At 40.2% G+C, this 27,851-nt stretch overlaps 1 protein-coding gene across 1 annotated transcript in view; it reads right to left on the reverse strand.

The window, feature by feature from the left end:
* The window catches only part of NUP58 (nucleoporin 58), a 258,626-nt gene that overhangs the window by 167,393 nt on the left and 63,382 nt on the right, over positions 1-27,851 (reverse strand). Inside the window, exon 8 of the mRNA XM_053708500.1 lies at positions 13,410-13,584. Coding sequence (XP_053564475.1) covers positions 13,410-13,584 — 175 coding nt within the window. The remainder of the gene's footprint in view (positions 1-13,409; positions 13,585-27,851) is intronic.

A 27,851-nucleotide genomic window follows, 5' to 3' on the forward strand; every position in this document is an offset into this window, starting at 1 on the left:
TACAATTGTCCAGTCTGGCCTGCTGAAGGGCATCCCCCTGGACAGATGTGGCCGAGAAAGCCACCATAGAAGAGAATCTCTGGTCTCTTGATCCAGATTCAGCATAGGGGACAAATCTGAGAAATCCCCATTCCACTGACTTAGCATGCACATTGTAGTGGTCTGAGATGCAGGCGTTGCAAAAGGTACTATGTCCATTGCCGCTACCATTAAGCGATTACCTCCATGCATTGAGCCACTGACGGGTGTTGAATGGAATGAAGGACACGGCAAAGCATTTAGAAGTTTTGTTAACCTGTCTTCTGTCAGGTAAATTTTCATTTCTACAGAATCTATAAGAGTCCCCAAGAAAGGAAACTCTTGTGAGTGGCCTTAGAGAACTCTTTTCTACGTTCACCTTCCCACCCATGCGACCTTAGAAATGCCAGAACCAACTCTGTATGAGACTTGGCAGTCTGGAAACTTGACGCTTGTATCAGAATGTCGTCTAGGTACGGAGCTACCGAAATTCCTCGCGGTCTTAGTACCGCCAGAAGAGAGCCCAGAACCTTTGTAAAGATTCTTGGAGCCGTGGCTAACCCGAAGGGAAGAGCTACAAACTGGTAATGCCTGTCTAGAAAGGCAAACCTTAGGTACCGATAATGATCCTTGTGAATCGGTATGTGGAGGTAGGCATCCTTTAAATTCCCACTGTGGTCATGTATTGACCCCTTTGGATCATAGGTAAGATTGTCCGAATAGTCTCCATTTTGAACGATGGAACCCTTAGGAATTTGTTTAGGATCTTTAAGTCCAAAATTGGTCTGAAGGTTCCCTCTTTCTTGGGAACCACAAACAGATTTGAGTAAAACCCTTGTCCGTGTTCCGATCGCGGAACTGGATGGATCACTCCCATTAGTTAAAAGGTCTTGTACACAGCGTAGAAACGCTTTTTTCTTTAGCTGGTTCGTTGACAGCCTGAAGATTAAATCTCCCTTTTGGAGGAGAAGCTTTGAAGTCCAGAAGATATCCCTGAGATATGATCTCTAAAGCCCAGGGATCTGGACTCTCTTGCCCAAGCCTGGGCGAAGAGAGAAAGTCTGCCCCCCACTAGATCCGTTTCCGGATCGGGGGCCCTCCCTTCATGCTGTCTTAGGGGCAGCACCAGGCTTTCTGGCCTGCTTGCCCTTGTTCAGGACTGGTTAGGTTTCCAGCCCTGTCTGTAGCGAGCAACAGTTCCTTCCTCTGCTTTGGAGCTGAGGAAGTTGATGGTCTGCTCCTGTCTTGAAGTTACGAAAGGCACGAAAATTAGACTGTCTATCCCTTGGTTTGGCTCTGTCTTGAGGCAGGGCATGACCCTTACCTCCAGTAATGTCAGCGATAAATTTCTTTCAAACCGGGCCCGAATAATGTCTGCCCTTTAAAGGTATGTTAAGCAATTTAGATTTAGAGGTTACATCGGCTGACCAAGATTTAAGCCACAGTGCCTCTGCGCGCTTGAATGGCGAATCCTGAATTCTTAAGCCGTAAGTTTAATTAAGTGTACTACGGCATCGGAAATAAATGAATTGGCTAGCTTAAGTACTCTAGCTTGTCTGTAATTTATCCAATGTAACTGAGTTAATGGTCTCTTCCAGAGACTCAAACAGATGCCGCCGCAGCCGTGACAGGCGCAATGCATGCAAGGGGTGTAATATAAAACCTTGTTGAACAAACATTTTCTTAAGATAACCCCTCTAACCTTTTTATCCATTGGATCTGAAAAGCACAGCTATCCTCCCACGGATAGTGGTGCGCTTAGCCAGAGTAGAAAACTGCTCCCTCCACTTAGGGACCGGTCTGCCATAAGTCGTGTTGGTGGCGACTATTGGAAACATTTTTCTAAATATAGGAGGGGGGTGAAAAAGGCACACAGGTCTATCCCACTCCTTGTTAATAATCTTCTGTAAGCCTCTTAGGTTATAGGAAAAAACATCAGTACACACCGGTACCGCATAGTATCTATCCAGCCTACACATTTTCTCTGGAATTGCAACCGTGTTACAATCATTCAGAGCCCGCTAATACCTCCCCTAGCAATACACGGAGGTTCTCAAGCTTAAATTTAAAATTTGAAATGTCTGAGTCCAGTTTACTTTGGATCAGATCCGTCACCCACAGAATGAAGCTCCCGTCCTCATGTTCCTGCATATTGTGACGCAGTATCAGACATGGCACTAATATTATCAGCGCACTCTGTTCTCACCCCAGAGTGGGTCGCTGTTTACCCCTAATTTCTGGCAATTTAGATAATACTTCAGTCATAACATTAGCCATGTCTTGCAAAGTGATTTGTATGGGCCGCCCTGATGTACTTGGCGCCACAATATCACGCACCTCCCGAGCAGAGACGCAGGGTACTGACACGTGAGGAGAGTTAGTCGGCATAACTTCCCCCTCGTTGTCTGGTGACATTTTCTTTACAATGTACACTTTTATTTTAAAGTAGCATCAATGCAATAGTACACAAATTTCTATTGGGCTCCACATTGGCCTTTAAACATATTGCACAAAGAGTTTCCTCTGTGTCAGACATGTTTAACAGACTAGCAATGAAACTAGCAAGCTTGGAAAAAACTTTTGAAATAAATTTACAAGCAATATAAAAAACGTTACTGTGCCTTTAAGAAACACTAATAAACTGTCACAGTAGAATTACAATGAACCAAATTTGTTATAGCAACCAAATTTTCACAATAAATGCAATAAGTTAGCAAAGGATTGCACCCACCAGCAAATGGATGATTAACCCCTTAATACCCAAAAACGGATAACAGATATAAAACGTTTTATCACAGTCAAAAGCACAGTCTCACAGGTCTGCTGTGAGTGATTACCTCCCTCAAAACTAGTTTTGGAGACACCTGGGCTCTGTAGAGACGTCCTGGATCATGGAGGAAGGAATAGGAAGACTGTGAGTGAATTCTTACTGCGCAAGAAAGCGCCAAAATAGGCCCCTCCCACTCATATTATAGCAGTGGGGAAGCTCAGCAAACTGAATTTATTCATAAATAACGACAGCCATGTGGAAAAATAATGCCCAAAAAATTTTATCACCAAGTACCTCAGAGAAAAACGATTAACATGCCAGTAAAACGTTTTAAAATAAAATTATGAAATGATACTAATAAGCCTGCTGCTAGTCGCTTACACTGCAGTGGGGGCTCAAATATAAGTTAAATGTACACAGTATTTTCTTAGTGAAGTTCCATTCCCCAGAAATACCTCAGAGTAACATACATACATATCAGCCTGATAACAGTCGCTATTACTGCATTTAAGGCTGCACTTACATTATATGGGTATTAGCAGTATTTTCTCAGTCAATTCCATTCCTTAGAAAATAATATACTGCAACATACCTCCTTGCAGGTGAACCCTGCCCGCTGTCCCCTGATCTGAAGTTACCTCACTCCTCAGAATGGCCGAGAACAGCAAATAGATCTTAGTTACGACCGCTAAGATCATACATAAACTCAGGTAGATTCTTCTTCTAATGCTGCCTGAGAAAAAAACAACACACTCCGGTGCTGTTTAAAATAACAAACTTTTGATTGAAGATATAAAAACTAATTTTAATAACCACAGTCCTCTCACACGTCCTATTAGTTAGGTGCAAGAGAATGACTGGGTATGACGTAGAGGGGAGGAGCTATATAGCAGCTCTGCTTGGGTGATCCTCTTGCACTTCCTGTTAGGGAGGAGATATAATCCCATAAGTAATGGATGACCCGTGGACTGACTACACTTAACCGGAGAAATAACGGTGTCGTTAGAAAGTCCATTTAATGGTGAGAAAAAACAGTATATAATATGTGTGGGTACAGTAAATGAGTAAGAGGAAAATTGCAGCTAAACACAAACACCGCAGAAATGTAAAAATAGCCTTGGTCCTTAAGGGAAAGAAATTGAAAAATGGCCTTGTCCTTAAGGGGTTAAAGGGACAGTCAAGTCCAAAAAAAACCTTCATGATTCAAATAGAGCATGTCATTTTAAACAACTTTTCAATTTACTTTTATCACCAATTTTGCTTTGTTCGCTTCATATTCTTAGTTGAAAGCTAAACATAAGAGGGTCATATGCTAATTTCTTAGACCTTGAAGGCCACCTCTAATCTGAATGCATTTTGACAGTTTTTCACCACTAGAGTGCGTTAGTTCATGTGTTTCATATAGATAACATTGAGGTCATGCACGTGAAGTTACCTAGAATTGAACTGCAAGTCTGTTAAAAGAACTGAAATAAGGGGGCAGTCTGCAGAGGCTTAGATACAAGGTAATTACAGAGGTAAATTGTGCATTATTATAACTGTTGGTTATGCAAAACTGGGGAATGGGTAATAAAGGGATTATCTATATTTTTAAACAACAACAATTCTGGTGTTGACTGTCCCTTTAATGGAGTGAATATACTCCTCCTTATGTTTAGATAAACCCTCCTGGGAGCAAGCTTGATAAGGCAAAACCCTATGCATAGTCCGAAAGAAGGTAGCACAGCAAACTCTGTTTAGAGTTAGCAATAGACTCCGCACATAAGGTAAATAGCTGAGCAGAGGGACACACTTGAGAATCATTACAAAGCAAAAACAAACAGGAAGGTCACCTGACAGACCAGAGGCCTAAACTGCACTGGTTTTCTCCATAGTAAACAGTAAGGCTATAGCTTAAGCATCAGAGATAGACTGAAGAAACTAAGTAGTAAACAAGGCACAATGATACTTAACAGCACCCAATGGGTTAATACAATGAATACCCTCAAATTAGAAGCAAAGCTCTGCCGATTACCTCAACAACTTGCACCAGTCCTGAGAGCTTTTCCCCACACGCTGAGAGATTACAGCTACAGGAAAAGATTATCAAATAAACTTAACCCTTAGTGTACCTGTGCTACCAGTGAGCGCTAAAGCCAAGAATCCCAAAAGGGAACATTTAACAGATAATGGAATTGTAAATCATCTAAGTTGAATTGAGAACACCGGAAAGTGTAATTATGACATCACAACACACCAGAGGTATTTATAGGAGCCCCAGAATGAACATTTGATCTTGAGAATGGAGGAGTCCCTCTGAAACGCGGTGCTCAATTTATGTTGAACTTTAGAAGCACCTGTAACCACAGGGTCAGCCCAGAAATTTATTGCAGATCACTCTTTGCAAAAGTACGCTTGCCAGAGGTAGCTGATGTCTCCCACTCAGGAGTAATAACGGCTGTGTAAGAATATTTCCAAGCGGTTGTGATTGACAAAAAAAGAGGGGTAGTTGAATCTGACACAGGTCACCTCTAATTACGGGCAGCCCATATACTGGATGCTATACCGGAGGAAGCAACTGTTTCCTATCTAAAAACACACTGCTGTTATGAGAATGTCTATAAGTGGCTGTTACTGCATTGGATACAGGATACTTCAAATTACAGTGTAAGTATGAATACACCTTTTTGAATTTATATTTCTGCCTTTAAAAAGTTATTTTTTTCTACTTCATTTCAGAATCGCTGCGTCTTTTCAAACGAAGCAAATATCCATTATAGGGATCATATTGACGCCACATTTTTATGAACTATCACTCCTATCTTAATTTGATGTCAGTGTGATTTTTTTTATTATCCTGTTACAATATGTATCTTGTATGCACGTTTTAAATATGTTCATTTTATATACGATTGATTTATGTGTTATATATCTATCAACTGGTTTTATATTAATACCTCATAATAAATTTGTAAGTGTGATACTACACTTTTTCTTGTTCAGCCTCAGTTTTACTTGTATTGTTTAGCAGGTTATCTAAGGTATATCTAGATTATCATAGGCACCTGCACCATTCAACGTTGTTTTAATTGTTAACAAGTAAAAACAGACCAGGTGAGGGAAAATAAATTGTGCATAGCTTAGAAATAACTTCTGAATGTGCTAAACCAACTGCACTAAATTTAAAGTAACAGTAACCGTTAAATAAACAACAAAAAAAACACATTTTTTTAGAAGTACCACAAACTATTAAAATAAGACGTATGGGGTACAAATATGTTACAACACTATGTGAATCATGTGTACATGTTGATACTAATAGCTGGTGGGCTATGAAGTTGCAAACTACTTACCTGTCAGAACCTTTATCCATTGTGCTTACCTCAGCTGCAGTAACTTGTTCCAGTGATTGAGCCAATACTAGGCAGTGAAATCACAATGCCAAGGATGTTAAATAACAGCATCTACAACCATAGGTGGACAAGTCCACATTTCACTTGGAGAGGGCTGATGATACCACAAGGAGTAGCTGACTGTAGATTATGGGATTGGTGGACAAGATCACATTTCATTGTGAAAATATACTGCCTGGCTGTTAAAGGACCAGTCAACACAGTAGATTTGCATAATCAACAAATGCAACACAACAAGACAATGCAATAGCACTTAGTCTGAACTTCAAATGAGTAGTAGAATTTTTTTCTGACAATTTCTAAAGTTGTCTTTTTCCACTCCCCCTGTACCATGTGACAGCCATCAGCCATTCACAAATGCATACACATGTATTCTTGCATATGCTCAGTAGGAGCTGGTGACTGAAAAAGTTTAAATATATAAAGACTGTGCACATTTAGTTAATGGAAGTAAATTGGAAAATTGTTTAAAATGGCATGCTCTATCTGAATAATGAAAGTTTAATTTTGATTGAGTGTCCCTTTAACTCCTGGTCTACCCCTCTGATGGAAAGGGTACTTCAAGTAGGAAATGGGTGTCAGACGAGCACTTCAACTTTCACCTTACTATATCAAGTAGACAAAAGAGGATTATGGGAAGTTGGAGGGATTTAAAGCTCTGGTGTGTTGCGTACCTTTTGCATCCTCCTAGTGGTCAGGAGGGGGATTCCCCCATGTGAGGAGTTGTGGACTCTCACCATCTGATGAAAGAAAAGGGCGCTGAGCCTAGAAAGAAATTAAGCTTTCTTGAATGCAGAATACTGCAGGAGAGAGCAAACACCCAGTAATATTAACTTTGTGCAAAGCACATACAAATCAAATAATGCTGTTTTCATACTTTACTTGCATTAGCTTCTATTTTCACAAGTAGTTTCTTTTCCTGTCAGTGAAATAAATGCATTAACTATTTTGAACAAAACTCAGCTTTTGACAAGATAAAACAGTGGGACCGGCAGGTGTTACACACTTGGCGTATGAGACAAGACCTGTGAGAAAACCTCAGACACATCCATGAAATCTCACTATCCAGCACATTTACCAAGGCTGTGAGTCATATTTTACAACAGGAAAATAAGTTTGATTTGCATTTTATACTTTAGTACGATTTTAATTTTTCATTTTAAAACTTGCTTGTACATTATACAATTTTTGCTTTGTACATTAGATATAATCTTCCCTGTGTAGAAGAATTTTAAGTTTTAATGTAAATTCATATTTTGAAGGGTATTAATAAGAATTTTAATGAGTGTTAATACAAGTTTGATTGCATATTTTGATTTTTATATTGTATTTTCAATGTACATTTTTTATTGACCACTAAATAATAAGTAGTCTCCTTCGCATACAGAACTGTAGGTTTCGCTCCATTGTGAGATATGATGATACCAATGTAAAAAACAGGATTTATGCTTACCTGATAAATCTCTTTCTTTCCGGATATGCTGAGTCCACAGCTTCATCAATTACTGTTGGGAATACCACTCCTGGCCAGCAGGAGACGGCAAAGAGCACCACAGCAAAGCTGTTAAGTATCACTTCCCTTCCCACAACCCCCAGTCATTCGACCCAAAGGAAAATGGAGAAGAAGAAAAAAAGGAGTAACACAAGGTGTAGACTCACCATATCCAAAAGAAAGATTTATCAGGTAAGTATAAATCCTGTTTTCTTTCCTAAGATATGGTGAGTCCACGGCTTCATCAATTACTGTTGGGAATCAATACCCAAGCTAGAGGACACAGATGAATAGGGAGGGACAAGACCGGCAGACCTAAACAGAAGGCACCACCACTTGAATAACCTTTCTCCCAAAAGATTAAAAAAAAAAAAAAAAGAAAAAAAAACATTTGAAAGAGTATGCAAGGAAGACCAAGTTGCAGCCTTGCAAAACCGGTCCACAGAAGCTTCATCTGTGAAAATCCAAGAAGAGACAGCCCTCATGAAATGAGCCATAACTCTCAGGAGACTGCAACCCAGCAGTCTGAAAAACAAACAAAAAACAGAAGATAAAATATTAAGTATGCACAACATCTAAATTGTGCACACACGTTCCTCAACATATAAGAATGAGGAAACGGAGAGGGAACAACAAATTCCCAAACAAAATTTCCACTTAGGATAAATTACCGCCTTATTCGAAATAAGATAAAGCGAATCACACTGCAAAGCCAAGAGTACCTAATCTCTCTCTGTTACAGCCTGATGAAACGGCTCTGTGCAGCCGAGAAACGCATTGCTGGTTTTTAAAACAATTTTAATAAATTGGTTTTATTTGTATCCTGCTGGAGCTGGTCTCCTTTCCTTCACAAACTGCCTATATCCATTTGAGTGATCGTTCATTGGGATATCGCTCAATTTTACCGCTATCACACACCCTCTCAAAATTATCCTGACGATTGGAGAGTGGTGAGGAAGGTGTGTAAGCAGATTGGATCCTGATTGGTCACACGAACCACGTGATCGGCTGGGAGCGGTTGCTGTGTGTGGTCTACCGGGCGACTGTGAGGTCCCGGATTGCGATTTCAGGCACGCCATAGTGCCGCTCCGCGAGTATTACTTTTGTCATTGTAGTACACCTGGTTGTACCGACGATATCACCCTATTTTGGCGCCTTCTTGTTCCCTGTTTTTAGGTACTTCTATGGCTCAAATTGAGCCTGCTGCAAAACCTTTAAACCAAGGTTAAAACTCCAAGAGGAGCAACGGACTTAGACACAGGTCTGATACTAACCAGGGTCTGACAAAAAGATTACATGTCTGGCACATACGCCAGACACTTGTGTAAAAAAGTATAACGCAGACAACAGAAAAAAAACCTAGGGAGTCCTGACCCTACTTCCAAGAGTAGTCCTGGGATTCACACCAATCAGGGAATTTACACCATACCTTATGGTAAAAATTACCAGTAATAGGCTTGCGAGCCTGAATCATGGTCTCAATGACCGATTAAGAAAACCACACTTAGACAGAACTAAGCATTCAATCTAAAAACAGAAAGCTTCAGAGAAAACGAAAATTTGATAAAAGAATGGACCATGAATTAGTAGGTCCTGCCTAAGGAACAACTACCAAGGTGGAAGAAATACATCTCCGCTAGGTCTGTATACCCGATACTGAGAGACTATGCAGGAACTATTAAAATACTGATGCTCACTCCCATTTGATACGAGAAATGACTAGTGGAAGGAGAGCAAACTGAGGAACAGGGATGTCAGAGTGAAATTTCCCGGAACCGCCAGGGTATTTAACAGAGCAGCCTGCTGATCTCTTGACCTTTAACATAACTTGGAAGCTTGGCGTACTGCCATCTCCAACTCCAGCATCCCCCATTTGAGTGTTAACCTGGAGAAGCGCCCACTCCCCGGGATGAAAAACTTGACTGCTCAAGAAATCCGCTCCCGGTATTCACTCCTGAAATGTGAATAAACAAATGTGAGCATCCGCCCAACGAACAATACACGTCAACCATGGCAAAGGAACTCCAGATTCCTCCCAGGTGGTTAATGTAAACCACTGAGATTAAAATTGTTCAACTAGAACCTGAAAAACCTGGTTAAAACAACTGAGGCCAAGCCATCAGAACATTGTAGATCGCTCTCAACTCCAAGATGGTCATGGGAAGAGCAGACTCCTCAAGTCCATAGTCACCCACCCAACTTACTAGCAACCCTGGTTACTATTACTCAGGAAGGTCTCCGGAAGCATGTGCCTCAAGACAGATGCTCCTGAGAAAACCAAAAGATTCTGGGGAATGCAGGCAATGATCCCGATACCTCTCGCAAGCTATGCGGGCTATCTGCCACTAATTCCCCTCTGTGATCCACAGGGAAGAATCTCATGTCGACAGATCTAGATCTATCCTCCAACACAGAGCCACAAAACCCCCGGTCCGCTATCTGAACATGCAAACCAGCAGACTCTCAGATGGAATCAAGCAAAGGGATGATTGTCCAATGAAACAACCATCAGACCAATAACATCCATACATTGAGCCACTGAAGGGCCAAACAGAAGAGTACCGAAAGAAACAAGAGGAAAGAATCCTCTATTTTCTGACAAAAATATTTTCAGAGATAGGGAAACTAAGATGGTTCCTAAGAAAACTACCCCTGTAGCTGGAACAAGGGAACTCATTTACAGATTCACTTTCCATCTGTGGGAATGAGAAAAGACAGCAAGATCTCTGTATGAGAGTTTGCTTGAAGAAAAGATGGCGCCTGAACCATTATGTTGTCCAGGAAGGGCATCACAGCAATTCCCGGAACCTGATCACTGCCAATATAGCCCCTCTGGGAACCGTGGCAAGGCCAAAAGGGAAGAGTCACAAGCTGAAAATGTTTGACAGAAAGGCAAAACTCAGGAACTTGAAAATACACGTCCTCCAGGTCTATGATCACCATGAACTGACCCTTTTGAACCAAAGGAAGAATGAAACCCCTGGTTTCCACCTTGAAAGGACAGTACCCTGAGAAAAAAAAAATTGTTGAGACACTTTAGATCTACCACATTCATAGGGAAGAAGTCCCAAACGCACTAAAAAATTGTCTCACTTATCTGGCCTGCAGATAAATTGAGAGGTGGAACCTGTCTCTGGGAGAAAAGGTATGAATACTATGTAGAAAACCTGAGGTACTATGTCCACAGCCTATCTGGGACATCTCGTATCCATGTTTGAAGACAGAGAGATTTAGCCCCCCACTTGGAAACCGATCCCGGATTGGGGGCAAACTCCTTTAGGTCTATTCATCTTGACCCTTTTCCACCCGTAATATCAGAAATATTCCGTCAAAGCAGGATCAAACAAGGTCTTACCCTTTTAAGGAAGCGCCAGAAGCTTGAACTCAGAGGAAAATCCACTGAATATAGCCACAACGCCCCGCGGGCTAGCTTAAGAACCTTAAATCTATTCTGGATCTCCTCCAAAGGAGTCCCTACCAAATTGGAATCAAATCAGGCGTCGCACCAATAGGATGCTGCACTTGACCCAGTGGCAATACAAACTTCCATGTAAGCCTCCCGCTTAGTCCATTGGTCCTGAAAAGAACAGCTTTCCTATCAAGGAATTGTAGTTCTCTTAGCTAGAGTAGAAATGCCCAACTAATATAGGCACTGTGCGTCATGTTATTTAATGGAGGAAACATCCTTTAAAAAAAGACAGGAAAAAAAAAAAATGAATCCCGACTTCTCCCATTCCTGTGAAAAATCTGTCACCACAGTCTGGAACAGAAAAAAAAAAAAAAAAACTTCCAGAGTTATCCTAGTATTTATAAAGTTTATGAGATTCTGCAGGGTTGACGACGACGTATCGGAGTCGCTCCAAATTAGCCAAAACCTCCTTTAACCATGCACGAAGGTGTTCAAGCTTAAATCTTAAGGAAACTACTTCATTATCAGATGAAGGAATTACATTGTCCGAATCGGATACTTTTCCCTCAGAGCTACTGACGCATCCTCCTCATCAGGCTTAGGAGGAATGTCAAACTGTGTAGTAGTAGGCGGAACAGAAACCTTTCAATCTGAGTCTTAAATTTCCTCTTGCATTTTCCATGAAGAAAGGAAAAGCAGATAAAGCTGCAGCTATCAAAGAATACCTGAGCTGCAAAATCTGCAGGCAAATACACTCCTCCAGGAGAATGAGAGGGACCGCAGGGCACTGCATGCAACGACATAAAGGCTTGGGACGATAAAGGAGAAAGCTGTGGCATTGCCTGACCAGCATCATCCCAAGAGACATGAGGCTCAAAAAATTAAAAAGGAATCCTTTATATTAAAAAGTTCTCATTTAATCAAGGCAGAGCAGAGATATTTCCATAGGAGTACAGCTCTAGCACCGTGGACAAATACAGACACAAGTACAAAAAATAAACACTTTTTTATTTTTTTTATTTAAACTTGCTATCACTTTAAATGAAATAATGTCTTAAAAAAATTGTTTAAAATAAATTCTTAGGCTCAAATTAATAATTGAATATATATATATTCTAAAGTATTATAACAAAATAAGGGACTTAAATGTTTATCAAAACAATTGTCCTCAAGAGCCATACAGATCACTGTTCCAGAACCCAGGCCAAGGGAATGTCTACCACTAACTGAAGTGGTATCTAACATTCTTTTAATTTTTATTACATGGCAGATCGCTGTTAAATAGAACCCTGTTGTCTACACAATGTTCTCTTAAACAGGAGAACACAAACCCGAACACCGCTCCATTCTCATTGCAGAGAACGAGGCAGAGTTATAGATCTACTGACACAGAACCCCCAAAATGGTGCCGCTCACTTTGGAGAAGGCAGGAACAACACTTGGAAAGGAAATGAAGCTTCATTCTGCCGATAGACTAGATCAGTAATGGATTCTCCTAGCAGCATGAAAAAAATAAACAAAGCTAGCAGCCTTTACTAAAACTACATTCTGAAATGTGTCCCAAGTAGTGGTGCCTCTAAGATAGAAAGAGCAAATTGTAGTGCCTGACCCTGCCATTAAACAGCCTTACTTAATGATGCAGAGTCCCACATTAAGTACAGAGGGTACTTTTAACCCCTTCAGTGCCGGCCTCCTCCCAGAAGACAAAAAGGCACTTACCTGTACATCAAGCTGTCGGGCAGGACGACAGACCACCCGGTATGAGAGGACGCCACTCCTCACAGAGACCTGTGTAAGACAGAAGGAACATAGTAAGCCTACTCTGACTTTCTAAATCAGGGCAGCAACATGTTAAGAAAACGCAGTGAGGCCCATCCCACAAGTTCCTAACTGCTTGAAAGCCACCACTGCCCTACTGAAGAGACGTGGAGTACGGCTAGACCCAGTCTTGAGGGAAAAGATCAGAGCAACCCTACTCTGGCTTTTAAATAATAAAATCTTGATTGAAAAGAAATAAATCCAATCTCCAGACACCAGAAATTCACCTCCTCCCTGCACCGAAGGCAAAGAGAACGATTGGGGGTTGTGGGAAGGGAAGTGATACTCAAGTGATACTCAACAGCTTTGCTGTGGTGCTCTTTGCCTCCTCCTGCTGGCCGTGGACTCACCATATCTTAGGAAAGAAATATGTTATAGAGTCCTGAGAAAAACCTAGTAGCACTGACAGATGTTTTTAAAGAATTTCTTCTCAGCAGAGACAGGTGGAGCAACTCTGCAAATTAAATAATAGTTCCATGCAACATATAACAAAATCTACAGTAAAATTACCTGAGCGGTCTCCATTTTCAATTTATCAATAGCTAAAGAGTTTCTCTGTAGGCCACTGGATGCAACAGATAAAAGCTGTTTCAAGGCTTTAATATCCTCTTGTACTTTAACCATTGCTTTAGAAGACATTCGGCTAATTTCTTCCTGAACCTGTTTCTGCTCTTTTACAAACTTCCTGCAGAATACACAAAATGTAAAAAAGTAAATTATGTGCATGAAATACAAAAAAAGCTTGTACCAAATAAAAAAATAAAACGAAGACAGCTTTTTCTAAATGTGTCTGTTCATCTGGTAAGCCACTCATGGGTAAAATGTAAACTCTCCTAAGGGCCTGATATTCATAAGATCATCAGGTTCGCGAGAAGTGCTAATTTCAGTATTGCTAATCTCAAAATCCGTCCACTAGGTGGGCTGACACTTGCTGTCCAGATGAGTGTCGATGTGCTTTCCACAGGATAGGATACAGTATTGTTGCCTTTTCAGCAATCCAACCACGTCGCCAGTGACTGCAGAACTTGGCAGTATGTTTACACATCATATACTTTGAATTTAGTAATTATGAAGTTGATTTCGGTTTCTTCAAATAATACATATGCAAACCGTTTCACTGTAACTGCAGTAGATTTCTTGCAATTGCTAATACCACCACTGAAAGGGTAGCGAGACCAGTAAGGTGTGAAAAAGATCACCTAAGCTTGTGGATATGTTTATATATTCACAATGTATGTGGTTACTATTGTTAAAGGGACATTAAACACTTTGAGATGGTAATATAAAATGATAAATTGTATATAATAAAACAACTCTGCAATATACTTTCATTATTTATTTTGTCCTCTTTGCCTGTAATTCCATTCTGAAATTGTGAGCTTTTCAGTTCCTGTTAGAAATGGAAGTGCAGAACAGTGTTAAATCCAACACAACCATTGGCTGCACACTCTAGTGACCTATTTATACTGACCCTAATTGGCCACAGCAGAGAAGGTAACACAAGTTACAACATGGCAGCTCCAAGTGTTTTATAGACACTAAAACTTTACACTTATTTTGTCCCTTTTTAAACAACTAATGAAACTTTAAAAAAAATACATCTAAATGTTAGTCATGGATTAATCTTTTCTTTGAATGCATCATTCTATTTAGCATGTATTTAGTGTTTAATGTCTCTTTAAGAACAAATTATTTTTTTTTTTTAAATAAAACAAACCTTAAGAAATCTACATGAACTGGGTGTTGTGGTTATGTTGCACATGTGTATGTACTGTGTTATATATATATATATATATATATATATATATATATATATAATACTTTAAAATAGAGCATGTTTAAGTAAGTTCATTGTATAAATAAAATAGGCATGGTAAATTGCAAAACGAATGCCAAATATGGTCGGAGGCAGCTGCTATTTTCTGAGCCAGATCTATCAGTGTGAAAGTGTAACACACAAATATCTGGATTTACAAGAATGCCAAAACCAATTATCCCATGCCTATGAATAAATAAAACGTTAACTTTTATTTTTAAGACCAAGATTTGGTTATGGGATATTAATATTCCATAGACGACAGTAGCTACAGCTTTTTTAGTTTACAAATAGTACCTTGTTTAAACTCTGCACTATGTATATATTGAAACAAAAAATTATATATATATATATATAATAAAAGCCAGTACAGGTTTACACTGTACTAAAGGGTTACTTCTAATTTTGCAATCCCACTGTAATGCACGTCTTCTTTATTAACATTTCTTACAGTGCGGCTGCAATTTTAGTAACCCCTTCAGTACAGTGTGAATTAATTTCTAATATTGCAATCACACTCCAAATGTGTTCTAAAAATACTGTCTTCTATGGGATATTAAAGGGACACTGAACCCAAATTTTTTCTTTTGTAATTCAGAAAAAGCATGCAATTTTAAGCAACTTTCTAATTTACTCCTATTATCATTTTTCTTCGTTCTCTTGCTATCATTATTTGAAAAAGAAGGCATCTAAGCTTTTTTTTTTGTTTTAGTACTCTGGACAGCACTTTTTTATTGGTGGATGAATTTATCCACCAATCAGCAAGGACAACCCAGGTTGTTCACTAAAAATGGGCCAGCATCTAAACTTACATTCTTGCATTTCAAATAAAGATACAAAGAGAATGAAGAAAATGTGATAATAGGAGTAAATTAGAAAGTTGCTTAAAATTTCATGCTCAATCTGAATCACGAAAGAAATTTTTTGGTTACAGTGTCCCTTTAATATCCCATACAATAAATTTTGTTCCTAAAAAAAAAAAAAAAAAACCACCACACACAAAAAAATAACATGTATTTAAATAAACTTATAGGTTTATTATTCATGTACTAGTTTCATTATTGTATTGTAACAAAAAAGTGAGTTTCGGTTCACAAATCTAAATTGTATTGCCATTCAATATTGTGTAAAGGGGTCATTTACGTTACACCTTCCCTGCAGATTAGGACAAAGTAGTAATTATGATTGATATAAGAACCACCTCCTTTGGTAAAAAAGAAAAAAAAAAAGAAAAATTAATTTTTAAAACAGCCTTATCCTGGAGAAGAGAAAAAATAAATAGCTAAGGAGGCCTGAAAAAAAAAAAAAAAAAATTATGCTTTCCTGATGAGAGTCCATAGGAAATCCATAATGTGGGATATAATTCCTGCCACTAGGCGGCCGCCAAAAACCCACAAGAGATTTAATCCCGCCCACTTCCCCATCTCTCCTCAGTTTAACGTTTAGCTGAGCAGAGAAAAGGAAACAAATAGGTAGGAAAGACAAAAGCAGAGGTGCAAATTAAAACTCAAGAGTATAAGGGTTGGGGTCTATGGACTCAACCCGAAAGAAAATAATTTATCAGGTAAGCATAAATTGTATTCTTTCGTATGATGAGTCCATAGGAAACCCATAACATGTGGGATTTAATACCCAAGCTGAGAGTCCATGTTAAGTAAAGGAATGGACAACTAAGGCAGTTGCTAATTTTCCTGACGCTGTGGCCTGAAGGACTTTCCTGCCAAATACTGCTTCCGAAGAAGCAAAAACATCAAAACGGTAACCTTGAGAAAGTATGCAGAGAAAACCAAGTTACAGTTCCGCAAATCAGCTCCAAGGAAGCATCATTTTGAAAATCTAAGAAGTAGCGACTTATCTGGAAGAATGAGCTGTGATAAGCTTAGAGGAAGACTTTCCTGCCACCAAAAAAGCTTTGAATTATCTGTTTGAGCGAAGAAGCTAAGGCTACCACGGTAACTTATGACCTCTCTGAGAACCAGAATAATGACAAATAAACTAGAATGTTCTCTGACAGCTTAGAGCTTGAAGATAAAACTTTATCAAGACCATCCTGAAGAAAGTGAAGTATTATAGACATCCAGGAAAATCTTTTGGAAAGACACCATTTGAAGTATACTTTCCAAATCTTGAGATAAATCCACTGGTCACAGGTTTCCTAGTCTGAAACAGAGTTAATAATAGAATCGGAAAACCTATGTTTCAGAATTAGGCGTTTAATCTCCACACCGTCAATTTAGAGATTTGAGATCTGGGTGTACAGAATAACATTTGAGATAATCCACTTCCCAGCTCTTCATACCTGAAAAGAGAAACGCTGATAGGGAGCATTGGTACTTTTCCACCCAAAGAAGAATCTGGGTCATATCATGCATTGCGAGAAGACTGCATGTCTCCCCTAGATGATTTATGTATGTCACAGACGTGACAGACTGAAATAAGGATGCAATTTTCCTTCTGAGAAGGGAGAAAGGCTAAAGACCATTCAGAGATCCTAGAATTTTATTGGAAACCTTGCTTCCAAGTAAGACTAGACTCCTTGTGTTTTTCGAGACACCCAGACAGATACCTAACTCAACCAGCTGTCAGTGGACACAATTTTCTATGTAGGCCGAAGGACACACAAAGGGACAAGAACAATGTACCATCCACCGTGAAATAGATTGCCTACATGCATAAGGCTACAGATGGAGAAGAAAAGCATAGAAGAGATTACATACCTCCTGAAGATTTTTTTTTGCGAAATTCAGAAAAGAAAAAAAAGTGCCTTGACACTGAGCAAAAAAAGACTTCCAGAACAGATAATTTTAACTGAGATAAGAAGCCCAGAAAGCATTATCTTCCAACTAAGATCCTGAAAGAAATATGAGAGCTTTTTAGAAATAAAAAGGTGTTGCTTGGGCCAGAGGAGCCCAAATCAGTGGCAATGGATATACCCTGATTCCTGAATCTCACCAACAACACCCCCAACACCTTTGTGAATATTTAATAAGCAGTGGCCAACTCCACATGTCGGAGCAGAATAAGCCAGTAAAAAAAAAAAAAAAAAAATTTTAAGGTTATAATTTTTTCTTTTTTTTGGGGTAAAATAATGATAGTCCATAGGGTTCCATAACATGTGGGATAAATACCCAAGCAAATAGTCCATATTACGGAATGGGTGGGACAATTTTCTGGCAGATCTTACTTATCAGACACTATGGCCTGAATTACTTTCCTACCAAAAGCTGTTTGCGAAGAAGCAAAACCATCAAAGAGGTAAAATTTTGAAAAGGTATGTAGAGAAGACCATGTTGTAACTGTGCAAATCTGCTCCAAAAGATGCATAGGGAGCGACTTTCCTGCCACCAAGTAAGCCTTGTGAATTACCTGTTTGAGCCAAGAAGCCAAAAAACAGAATTTATGCTAACCTGATAAATTACTTTCTCTTGCGGTGTATCCAGTCCATGGATTAATCCTTTACTTGTGGGATATTCTCCTTCCCTACAGGAAGTGGCAAAGAGAGCACACAGCAGAGCTGTCCATATAGCTCCCCCTCTAGCTCCACCCCCCAGTCATTCGACCAAAGGTTAGGAAGAAAAAGGAGAAACCATAGGGTGCAGTGGTGACTGTAGTTTAAACAAAAAATGTTTTACCTGACTTAAATGCCAGGGCGGGCCATGGACTGGATACACCGCAAGAGAAAGTAATTTATCAGGTAAGCATAAATTCTGTCTTCTCTTGCAAGGTGTATCCAGTCCACGGATTCATCCTTTACTTGTGGGATACCAATACCAAAGCTTTAGGACACGGATGAAGGGAGGGAACAAGACAGGTACCTTAAACAGAAGGCACCCCTGCTGCAAAACCTCTCTCCCAAAAATAGCCTCCGAAGAAGCAAAAGTATCGAATTTGTAAAATTTGGAAAAAGTATGCAGTGAAGACCAAGTCGCTGCCTTACAAATCTGTTCAACAGAAGCCTCATTTTTGAAAGCCCACGTGGAAGCCACTGCTCTAGTAGAATGAGCAGTAATTGTTTCAGGAGGCTGCTGGCCAGCAGTCTCATAGGCCAAACGGATGATGCTTTTCAGCCAAAAGGAAGAGAGGTAGCAGTCGCTTTCTGACCTCTCCTCTTACCAGAATAGATAACAAACAAGGAGGATGTTTGTCTGAAATCCTTAGTTGCTTGTAAATAGAACTTTAAAGCACGAACTACATCAAGATTGTGTAAAAGACGTTCCTTCTTCAAAGAAGGATTAGGACACAGAGAAGGAACAACTATTCCCTGGTTAATATTCTTGTTAGAAACAATTCTAACACCACATTCACTTTACCCTCCCGAGAGAGACCCTAGTGCTTAGAGCCGGCAAAGAGAATGACTGGGGGTGGAGCTAGAGGGGGAGCTATATGAACAGCTCTGCTGTGTGCTCTCTTTGCCACTTCCTGTAGGGAAGGAGAATATCCCACAAGTAAAGGATGAATCCATGGACTGGATACACCTTGCAAGAGAAACTACAGTAGTAGCAATCTGCCTTTTACGAGTACTAGAGTAATGAACAAATTAACTGAAAGATTGTCTGAATTCCTTAGTAACTTGAAGATAAAACCTCAATAATCTGATAACCTCAAAATTATCTAAAATTAGTTCCTTAGTCGGATCTGGACACAAAGGAGGAACAATCATCTCCAGATTAATAATTTCTGAAGAAACTTGGAAGAAGAGCATATTTAGTACAAAGTAGAGAACATTCCTTGAAAGAACACCAATGAAAGTATGCCTTCCAAATGTTGTGATAAATCTTTTGGGTAACAGGTTTTCTGGCTTGAATCAAAGGGTCAATTACTGATTCAGAGAAATCTATGTTTTAAAAAAAGGCATTCAACCTCCATACCATTATACTTGGAGATCCTGATGGAAGTGAGGTCCTTGAGACAATAGATCTTGTCTTAAAGGAAGAAGCCATGGAGGAGAAGATGACATCTGTACTAGATCAGCATATCATGTACTGCGAGGCCAGGACGGAGTAATCAAGATTACTGAAGTTGAATCCTGTTTGATGCAAGCAATTTTTCTTGGAAGAACAAAACAGAAAAAAGATACGCTAGATGAAAGTTCCATGGACACCGCAAGGTGTCTATCATAAGAGACTTTCGATCCATGGACCTTGCACAATAACGTGGAAGTTTGTGATTTAAATGGAAGGCCATTAGATCTATGTCCAGAGGATCCCATTTCATTACTAATTGATCTAAGATGTGCTGATGGAGAGAACATAACCTGCATCTGACTGCTGAGGTAATCCGCTTCTCAAATGTTCAGAAATGGGATGTGAATTGCTGTTAGGAAGAAATGATTCCTCTCCGCCCACAATAGAATCTGGGACAATTCCTGCATAGGCAGTGGACTGTGGCTACCCCCTTGTGATTTATGTAGGTCCCCACCATGATATTGTCTGACTGGAAACAGAAACCTTTACTCCTTTAAGAGGGGCAAGGACTGAAGAGCCCAAAGAATGGCTCGGAGTTCCAGAATGTTGATTGGTAACCTCGCCTCAAAAGGCTACCGAACTCCTTACGTTCAAGAATTCCAGAACACACCCTAGCCTGAAAGGCTGGACAAAGTTTCTTAGAGGAAGTAGGTTTGTGGCGGATTTGCATGCAGAAATGGAGGTACACTATTATTACAGAGTTAATTGACCTGCCACACTGGAACAGATCTGCAAAACAACTCAGTGTGCATTTTTATGTTTCATAGCAACAGTGTGTTTAGCACCAATGTGCTTAACTAGGTGCACGCTGCAGGGTCCTGTATTCACCCAAACAAAGTCAATATATAAAAAGACAGCAGCATGAATTCTTGCAACATGATTAAGGTTGCGTAGACTGAAACGTCGTCATACCTTGTTGGTTATGTCCTAATAAACAAATAACTATGCTGTGAAGAATTGGTGATGCTGTCTTTTATATATTTACATTTTTTATGTTTATCAGTAGAGGACTCCTCTAAAGGGTTTAACATGGTTTCAGCAGGGACAGATTTGCTGTGCTCCATAACATACAATAGGTATCAGTATAGCAGAGCATTTAGAAATACAAATACAGTCTTCTCAGAAATAGAAATAATGCAGTTAGGGTAGACATAAGGAAACATAACAGACTTAGAAATGAGATGACCTTCATCATAAGACAGTAAAGCATATAGAATATGCTGTATATGCTTTAGTAATAAAAGGTAGAAATTAAACAAACCCCACAATATTACAGCTTGACTACACAGATACATTGTACATTATCTCTTGTATATAATAAGCCTCTACATGGGGCAATAGATAAATCTATCAGCTTACTATATGAAATTTCCATAAGCAGGAAAGGGGCTGTGAAAAAAAAAAAAAAAAAAACTCTCCAAGGAACACTGCCCAACCAGGTCGCTGCAGAAATATGCTGCTTAGCGATCTTAAAAAAAAAGGAGAGAATCTGTCATGGGGAAGAAGCAGTTGCACAGTTTCTATATGCCTTAAAGACCTAACAAGAAGAGCGATCCTAGCTATCCAAGTAAAAAGAAAAAAAAAAATCAAGAGCATGCTCTACCGGTCACTGTATTAGAGAGATTAAAGAGAGCTCATGAAAGAAAATAAAATCAGCAGAAAAATAACAGTTGTAAGTAGAAATTAACATCACTATAGTAAGTGGAAATGCATAAGGAGAAAAGTGATCCAGTTCACTGGGATCTCTCCCAAATTGTAGGAGGAATGTCACAAACCATACAAAATAAATATAGCTGAAGAGACTCTTTAATGACTTATTATAAACCATTCTATGGTTCACCAAAGTCAGCTGCTGTTTGTGGTTTATATAGGATAATTTTCCTGCACTTACCCTTATATGCGCTAGAGCCCCCTGGGGTGGCACACCTTTGAAAAACACTGGTTTAATAACTGGCCTTATCCTGACAAAATGTCAAAAAGTTTAGCAATTTTTTTTATGAAATAAAGTGCTGAAATCTGACATTTTAGATAGCAGATAAACTATTATTTTTAAGCCCTCTTTAAAAAATGGTGAATTACAGGAAATCTGAGGGAATGCAAGCTGAAACATTGTTTTTCCAACCTGCAAAGAAAAAGGCTTTTGTTGGGCCTGAATCAAGGAGACAACTACAGGATCAGAAAGACCTCTTAGGTTTTAAAATAAGGTGTGCAATCTCCAAGCCTTCAAGTTGAGAGACATGAACACCTCAGATCTGTTTTCTGTAGGTGAAGTACTTTCTGATGATCAGAAGTCAGTTGCTGATCAGAAGAAGTAGGCTGTGTCTTAAAGGAAGAGACCACTGATGACAATTGGACATCTGAACCAGATCCGCAAACCAAGTTCTGCATGGCCAAGTTAGAGCAATCAGAATTACTAATGAGTTTGTTTGAGGAATAAATAAGCAAGATGAAACAACCAGGGAGTTGCTATAGCATCTGCAAACTCCTATTGTGAATCCCTGGACCTTGCAATCTGATTGAAAAACTTCCAAGGGTAAAGACCATTCCCTAGGATGGACAATTTATGCTATTCATATCCCATATGTGAAATGGGAAGATTATCTCAGAGATTAAGGTCTGCCCTGGGGGAAAAAAATGAGAAAAATCACCTTACATTGCTAGGGAAATAAAAGTTCTCCCTTATTATTTTATTATTATTATTCTTTATTTATAAAGCACCAACAGATTCCGCAGCGCTGTCCATGGGTAACAAAGCTAAAAGGACAGTACAATATGAGACACCAGACAAAATTTAACAAATAATACAGGGGGAATTGTGAGCCCTGTTGCCGTGGGAACTTACAATCTAAATGGGTAGGAGGGTGAGAAACAGGAGGTGGGGACTGCAAGGGTGGGAATGATGTTAGTGTGGAGTTAGATGAGGGCAACTATTAGGCAAGTAGAATTCATTAGTTATTTATTTGGTGATAGGCTTCCCTGAACAAGGTCTTTAGGGAGCGTTTAAAGGAGACGTTGGGGGGAAAAGTCTGACAGCTTGAGGAAGTGCGTTCCAGAGGGTTGGCGCCGCACAAAAAAAGTCCTGTAGTCTAGCATGGGAGGAGTTGATGGTAGAAGAGGCAAGGAGTAGATCGTTGTTGGATCTAAGGGGGCGGCTGGAGTATATTTGTTCATGAGTGAGGACAGGTAGGAGGGTGCTGCATTGGTAAGGGCTTTGTAGGTCAGAGTGAGAATTTTGAATTTAATTCTGCTGTGAATGGGGGAACCAGTGAAGGGACTCACAGAGGGGTGCAGCGGATACAGAGCTTCGGGAGAGGTGGATTAGCCTAGCAGAGGCATTTAGGATGGATTAAAGGGGGGAGAGGTGGGAGAGAGGAAGGCCAGTTAGTAGGTTCTTACAGTAGTCAAGCCAGGAAATTACTAGGGAATGGATTAGCTGTTTAGTAGTGTCAGCACTCAGAAAAGAACAAATGTTGTAGATATTGCGTAGGTGGTTGCGACAGGATGAAGAGAGCGATTGGATGTGGGGTATGAAGGACAGATTGGAGTCAAGTGTAACTCCTAGGCAGCGGACTTGGGGTGATGGGGAGATAGTGGTGTCACCAACAGTTATAGTAAAGTTAGAAACTGGAGTAGAATTAGATGGGGGGGGGGGATTAGAAGAAGCTCAGTCTTGGACATGTTGATTTTTAGGTGGTGAGAGGCCATCCAGGAAGAAAGCCCAGATAAGCAGTCGCTGATGTGGGAAAGGATAGAAGGAGAGAGTGCAGGGGTGGATAGGTAGATCTGAGTATCTGCAGCATAGAGGTGAAAGTTGAAGCCATAGCTACTGATAAGTTTACACAGTGAGGAAGTATAAATAGAGAAGAGTAGAGAGCCTAGAACAGTGCCTTGAGGTACTCCAACAGACAGAGGCAATGGAGAGGAGTCGCCAGCAAATGAGACAGAAAAGGACCTATTAGAGAGATAAGAGTGGATCCAGGAGAGGGCAATGTCACAGAGGCCAAGGGAGCTGAGAGTCCGTAGGAGGAGGGGATGGTCAACAATATCAAAGGCAGCAGACAGGTTAAGTAAGATAAGTATAGAATAGTGGCCATTGTTTTTAGCAGAAAGAAGATCATTAGTAACCTTGGTGAGGGCAGTATCAGTTGAGTGTTGGGGACGGAAGCCAGATTGCAGGGGGTCAAGCAATGAGTTGGAGGATAGGAAGTGGGTTAGGCGATTGAAAACTAGTTTTTCCAGGACTTTTGAAGCTAGCGGAAGCAGTGATATGGGGCGGTAGTTTGCAGGAGAATTGGGGTCGAGGGAGGGTTTTTTGAGGATGGGGGTGACCTTTGCATGTTTGAAGGATGATGGAAATGAACCAGTAGTAAGGGATCGGTTGAATATGTGAGTAAGAGCTGGGGTGAGGGTAGAAGATAGAGAAGTTATTAGATATGAAGGGATAGGGTCAAGTGGGCAGGTAGTGAGATGTGAGGAAGATATTAGGGAACTCACTTCATTCTCAGTGGTTGGGGGGAAGGTACTGAGAGAGGTGGAGGGGATGACCGGGGGCGGAGATGGAAGGTTGCAGTCTTGTGGTGGATGTTACTTCGGATGGTGTTTTGTTGAAAAAATAGTCTGCCAAGTCTTGAGCACTAAAGGCAGATGAAGGGGGTGGTGCAGGTGGATAGAGAAGAGTTCTGAAAATGGAGAAGACACATTTAGGGTTTGAGGAGTGATAAGATACGAGAGAAGAGAAGTAGTTTTGCTTGGCTAAGTGAAGGGCAGAGGAGTAAGAAAAAAGAATTAACTTAGTGTAGGAAATCGGGTTCAGAGCTGGATTTCCTCCAGGCACGTTCAGCAGCACAGGAGCATTTTTGTAGATAGCGTGTTTGCGTATTTGTGGAGGAGCAAGGGTGTCGAGTGCAGAGGAGAGAGTATTGTTAAAGTGGTTTGTCGCAAGGTCAGGGCAGGATACAGTGGAAGTGTGGGGAAGATGTTTTTGAATAAGGTTAGAAAGTTGGAGAGGATCCACAGTGTGCAGATTTCTACAGGTGCGGAGGCAGCGGGGAGAAATAGGTTTAGCATGTACATTGAGATTATAGGTGAGCAGATGGTGGTCTGAGATGAGAAATGGGTGACAGGTGACTTCAGAAGGGGAGCAGAGGTAGGAGAATACCAGATCAAGAGAGTGTCCGTCGCAGTGAGTAGGGAATAGGATGGATTGTGAGAGACTAAAGGAGTTTGTGAGTGAGAGAAGTTTATAGGCAGCAGGGGCAGGAGGGTTAATCAATTGGGATGTTAAAGTACCCTAGTATTAGAGCAGGTGTATTTGTAGAGAGAAAGTGAGAAAGCCAGGCAGCAAAGTTGTCGAGGAATTGGGAGGTTGGTCCAGGGGGCGATAGATAACTGCCACCTTGAGGGAGAGGGGGGAGAAAAGGCGGATGCAGGAGGAGGAGAGAGATGGATGAGGATGCAGGCGCTGATAGGAGCAGGAGGGGGATAGTAAGATTCCAACACCGCCACCATGTCTCTCACCTGGCCTAGGTGTGTGGCTAAAGTGGAGACCGCCATGCGTTAGAGCAGCAATGGAAGCAGTGTCAGAGGAAGATAGCCAGGTTTCAGTAATTGCTAGAAGATTGAAAGCGTTAGAAACAAACAGGTCGTGAACAGTTGTAAGTTTGTTACAGACACAGCATGCATTCCAGAGGGCACAAGAAAAGAGAGGGGATAAGCGCAGTGGGTTAATGGAGATGAGATTGCGGGACCTTGAGTTTGTATTGTGGGAGACTGAGCGAGAGTGTAAAAGTGTGGTGATTGCTGCAGGGCCAGGGTTAGAAGAGATGTCACCAGCAGCAAGTAGTAGTAGGGGTGTGAGTGACAGGTGAGAGTGAGACTTGTAGGAGCGTGTTTTATTAGAGAAAGGAGAGTTAGTTGGGGAAGTATTTCTAAGGAGGCAGAGTAGTTCATGAGAGGACAGCATAGGGGATACGAGTAGGGATGGAGAGATAATGATAGTGTGGGGATTATTGTTGTTATAAGGGCATGCAGTGAGTTTTAGGAAGATGGCAGACAGAAAGAGCAAAAAGAACATACAGAGCATTTTGCAGGTGTATAGTTAGTAAGGATTACCTGTTAGCGGGGTCTGCGGTTCCCCCTCCAGTTTCTAAACACCAGTTCTTAACTTGGCCACTTATAATCCAGAGCCACTTTGAAGCTCAGAGCCAAGGTTTCACAGAGCCAGTGCTCAGCTGTATATAGTAGTGAAATTAGAGTTGGAATGATTTGATTCAAGGCAGCTGTGTTACAAGTAGACTAGTTAGGTAGACTGGAGTTACACACATGTAAATTTGATTGGGGGGTGAGCAAATGGCTGGGGGATGCACACAGAAATTTTACAAGGGAGCTGGTAACAAATATACAGAAAAGTCTTAAATTCAAAACTCCCTTGATTAATAAAGGCTACTGCTGTGAGATTGAAAATGCAGATGTCTTTTCTTTCAGAAGATAGCAACTTTAAAGAGCTCTGAAGATAGCATGGAGTTTCAGGACATTTATTGGTAATCTCACTTACTGAAGAAACCAAACTCCCTGTGCTCTACTGGACCCCCATACTGCACCCAAAGCTGAAAAGACTTGCATCTGTCTTGATTATTGTCCAAATTGGGCAGACAAAGGATGCCCCCAGAGAAATGGACTGGAGATCAATCCACCAGGATAGATTGCTTTGTTGTAAAATCCTTTGAAAAAGCTGAGTGTCCTTGCACCACTAGCTTCACATGCAAAGGAGAACAGGTCTCAAGAGAAGCAGAGCAAATGGAATAGCATATGATGCTGCTATCAGACATAGCACTTCCATACAAAGGGCTACTGTAAAGTTGGAAATTTATTGAGGTTTTGCAGATGTTGACTAACTTTCATCTCCTTTGATCTATGAAAGAAAGTTGCATCAAAATGGAGTCTATAATGATTCCTAGGAAAGAGGCTAGAAAGAAATCAGTGAAATATTGATTCTCCAACCATGTTTGCAAAGAAACAACAAAACTGTTGGTAAGAGATCCTGCTAAACGTAAATATGGAGCATATGCCAAGATATCTTCTAGGTATGGAGACCCCAAAATATCTAGAGCTTTTATAGATAAGAGATTTCCCAGAACCTTTGGAATAGTAGTGCGCTTTGATAAAGAAGTGGAGATTGCACCATCTACCTTAGGAATAGTTTCCCAAAGCTCTATACAAGAAGCCGAAAAGGGAAAACATTGACTTTAACGTTTAGACTACTCTTGGTAATAAACTCAGTAATCACATCTGGAACAAGAAAAACCTCTGGAGCTTTAACAAAAGGATTGAAATCAAATCTAATTGACGGATTTTTCCTCAGAAGGTTTAGGGTCTTGTACCACTAACCTACATAAAATCTCTTTTAGTAGAATGTGAAGATGTTCAAGCTTGAACATAAGAGGGTTCTGTATTCTGATCAGCAACTGACTTCTGATCTTCAGAAAGTAATTCACCTACAGAAAACAGATCTGAGGTGTTAAGAGTGTGAATCTGAAAGAAAATGTTTATCAGATCTGATCTTTAGAGATTCAGAATTGCTAGATAAGACAACAGCAAGTTGCTTGTCAGACTCTTTTGCGCTTACTTGGAGGAGGCATGGCCGCCAACATCTCTGAAACAGTGAAGTGCGCAAAATATTAAAATCATGAAGCAAATTCTAAGTAACTCCTGTGTACAATATAAACAAAAGGGGAGGACAAAACATTTGGAGGCAAGAACAACAATTATCTGGTTAACATGTATCAGGCTATCCATACAAGAATTGCAAGGTGTAGCTAAAAGCAATAGGCATAAGCTTCCAAAATATACATTTAAGATTAATAAGTGGCTTTAACTACTAAAATAATAAACCTAAAAATATTGGGGAGTTCCAAAATGTTCCAACATGGAAAAATCTACAGACAGAAAAACAAACCACAATACAATATTGTTTAACCCAATGTATTTGGAGACAACAACAGAATGTAGAATCAGGGATTTAAACAGAAAATCTGATAATCTAAACAGAGGAATGTGAAAAGAAAAGACTCTCAGAGAAAACAGATTAAAATGAACCCAATTCCACACAAAAAAAGTAATAACGGAGGAACAAGTAGCAATGATCGATGCTACATAATATAACCATTGAGAGAG

This window comes from Bombina bombina, chromosome 3, assembly GCF_027579735.1.
Source record: "Bombina bombina isolate aBomBom1 chromosome 3, aBomBom1.pri, whole genome shotgun sequence".
NCBI lineage: Eukaryota > Metazoa > Chordata > Amphibia > Anura > Bombinatoridae > Bombina > Bombina bombina.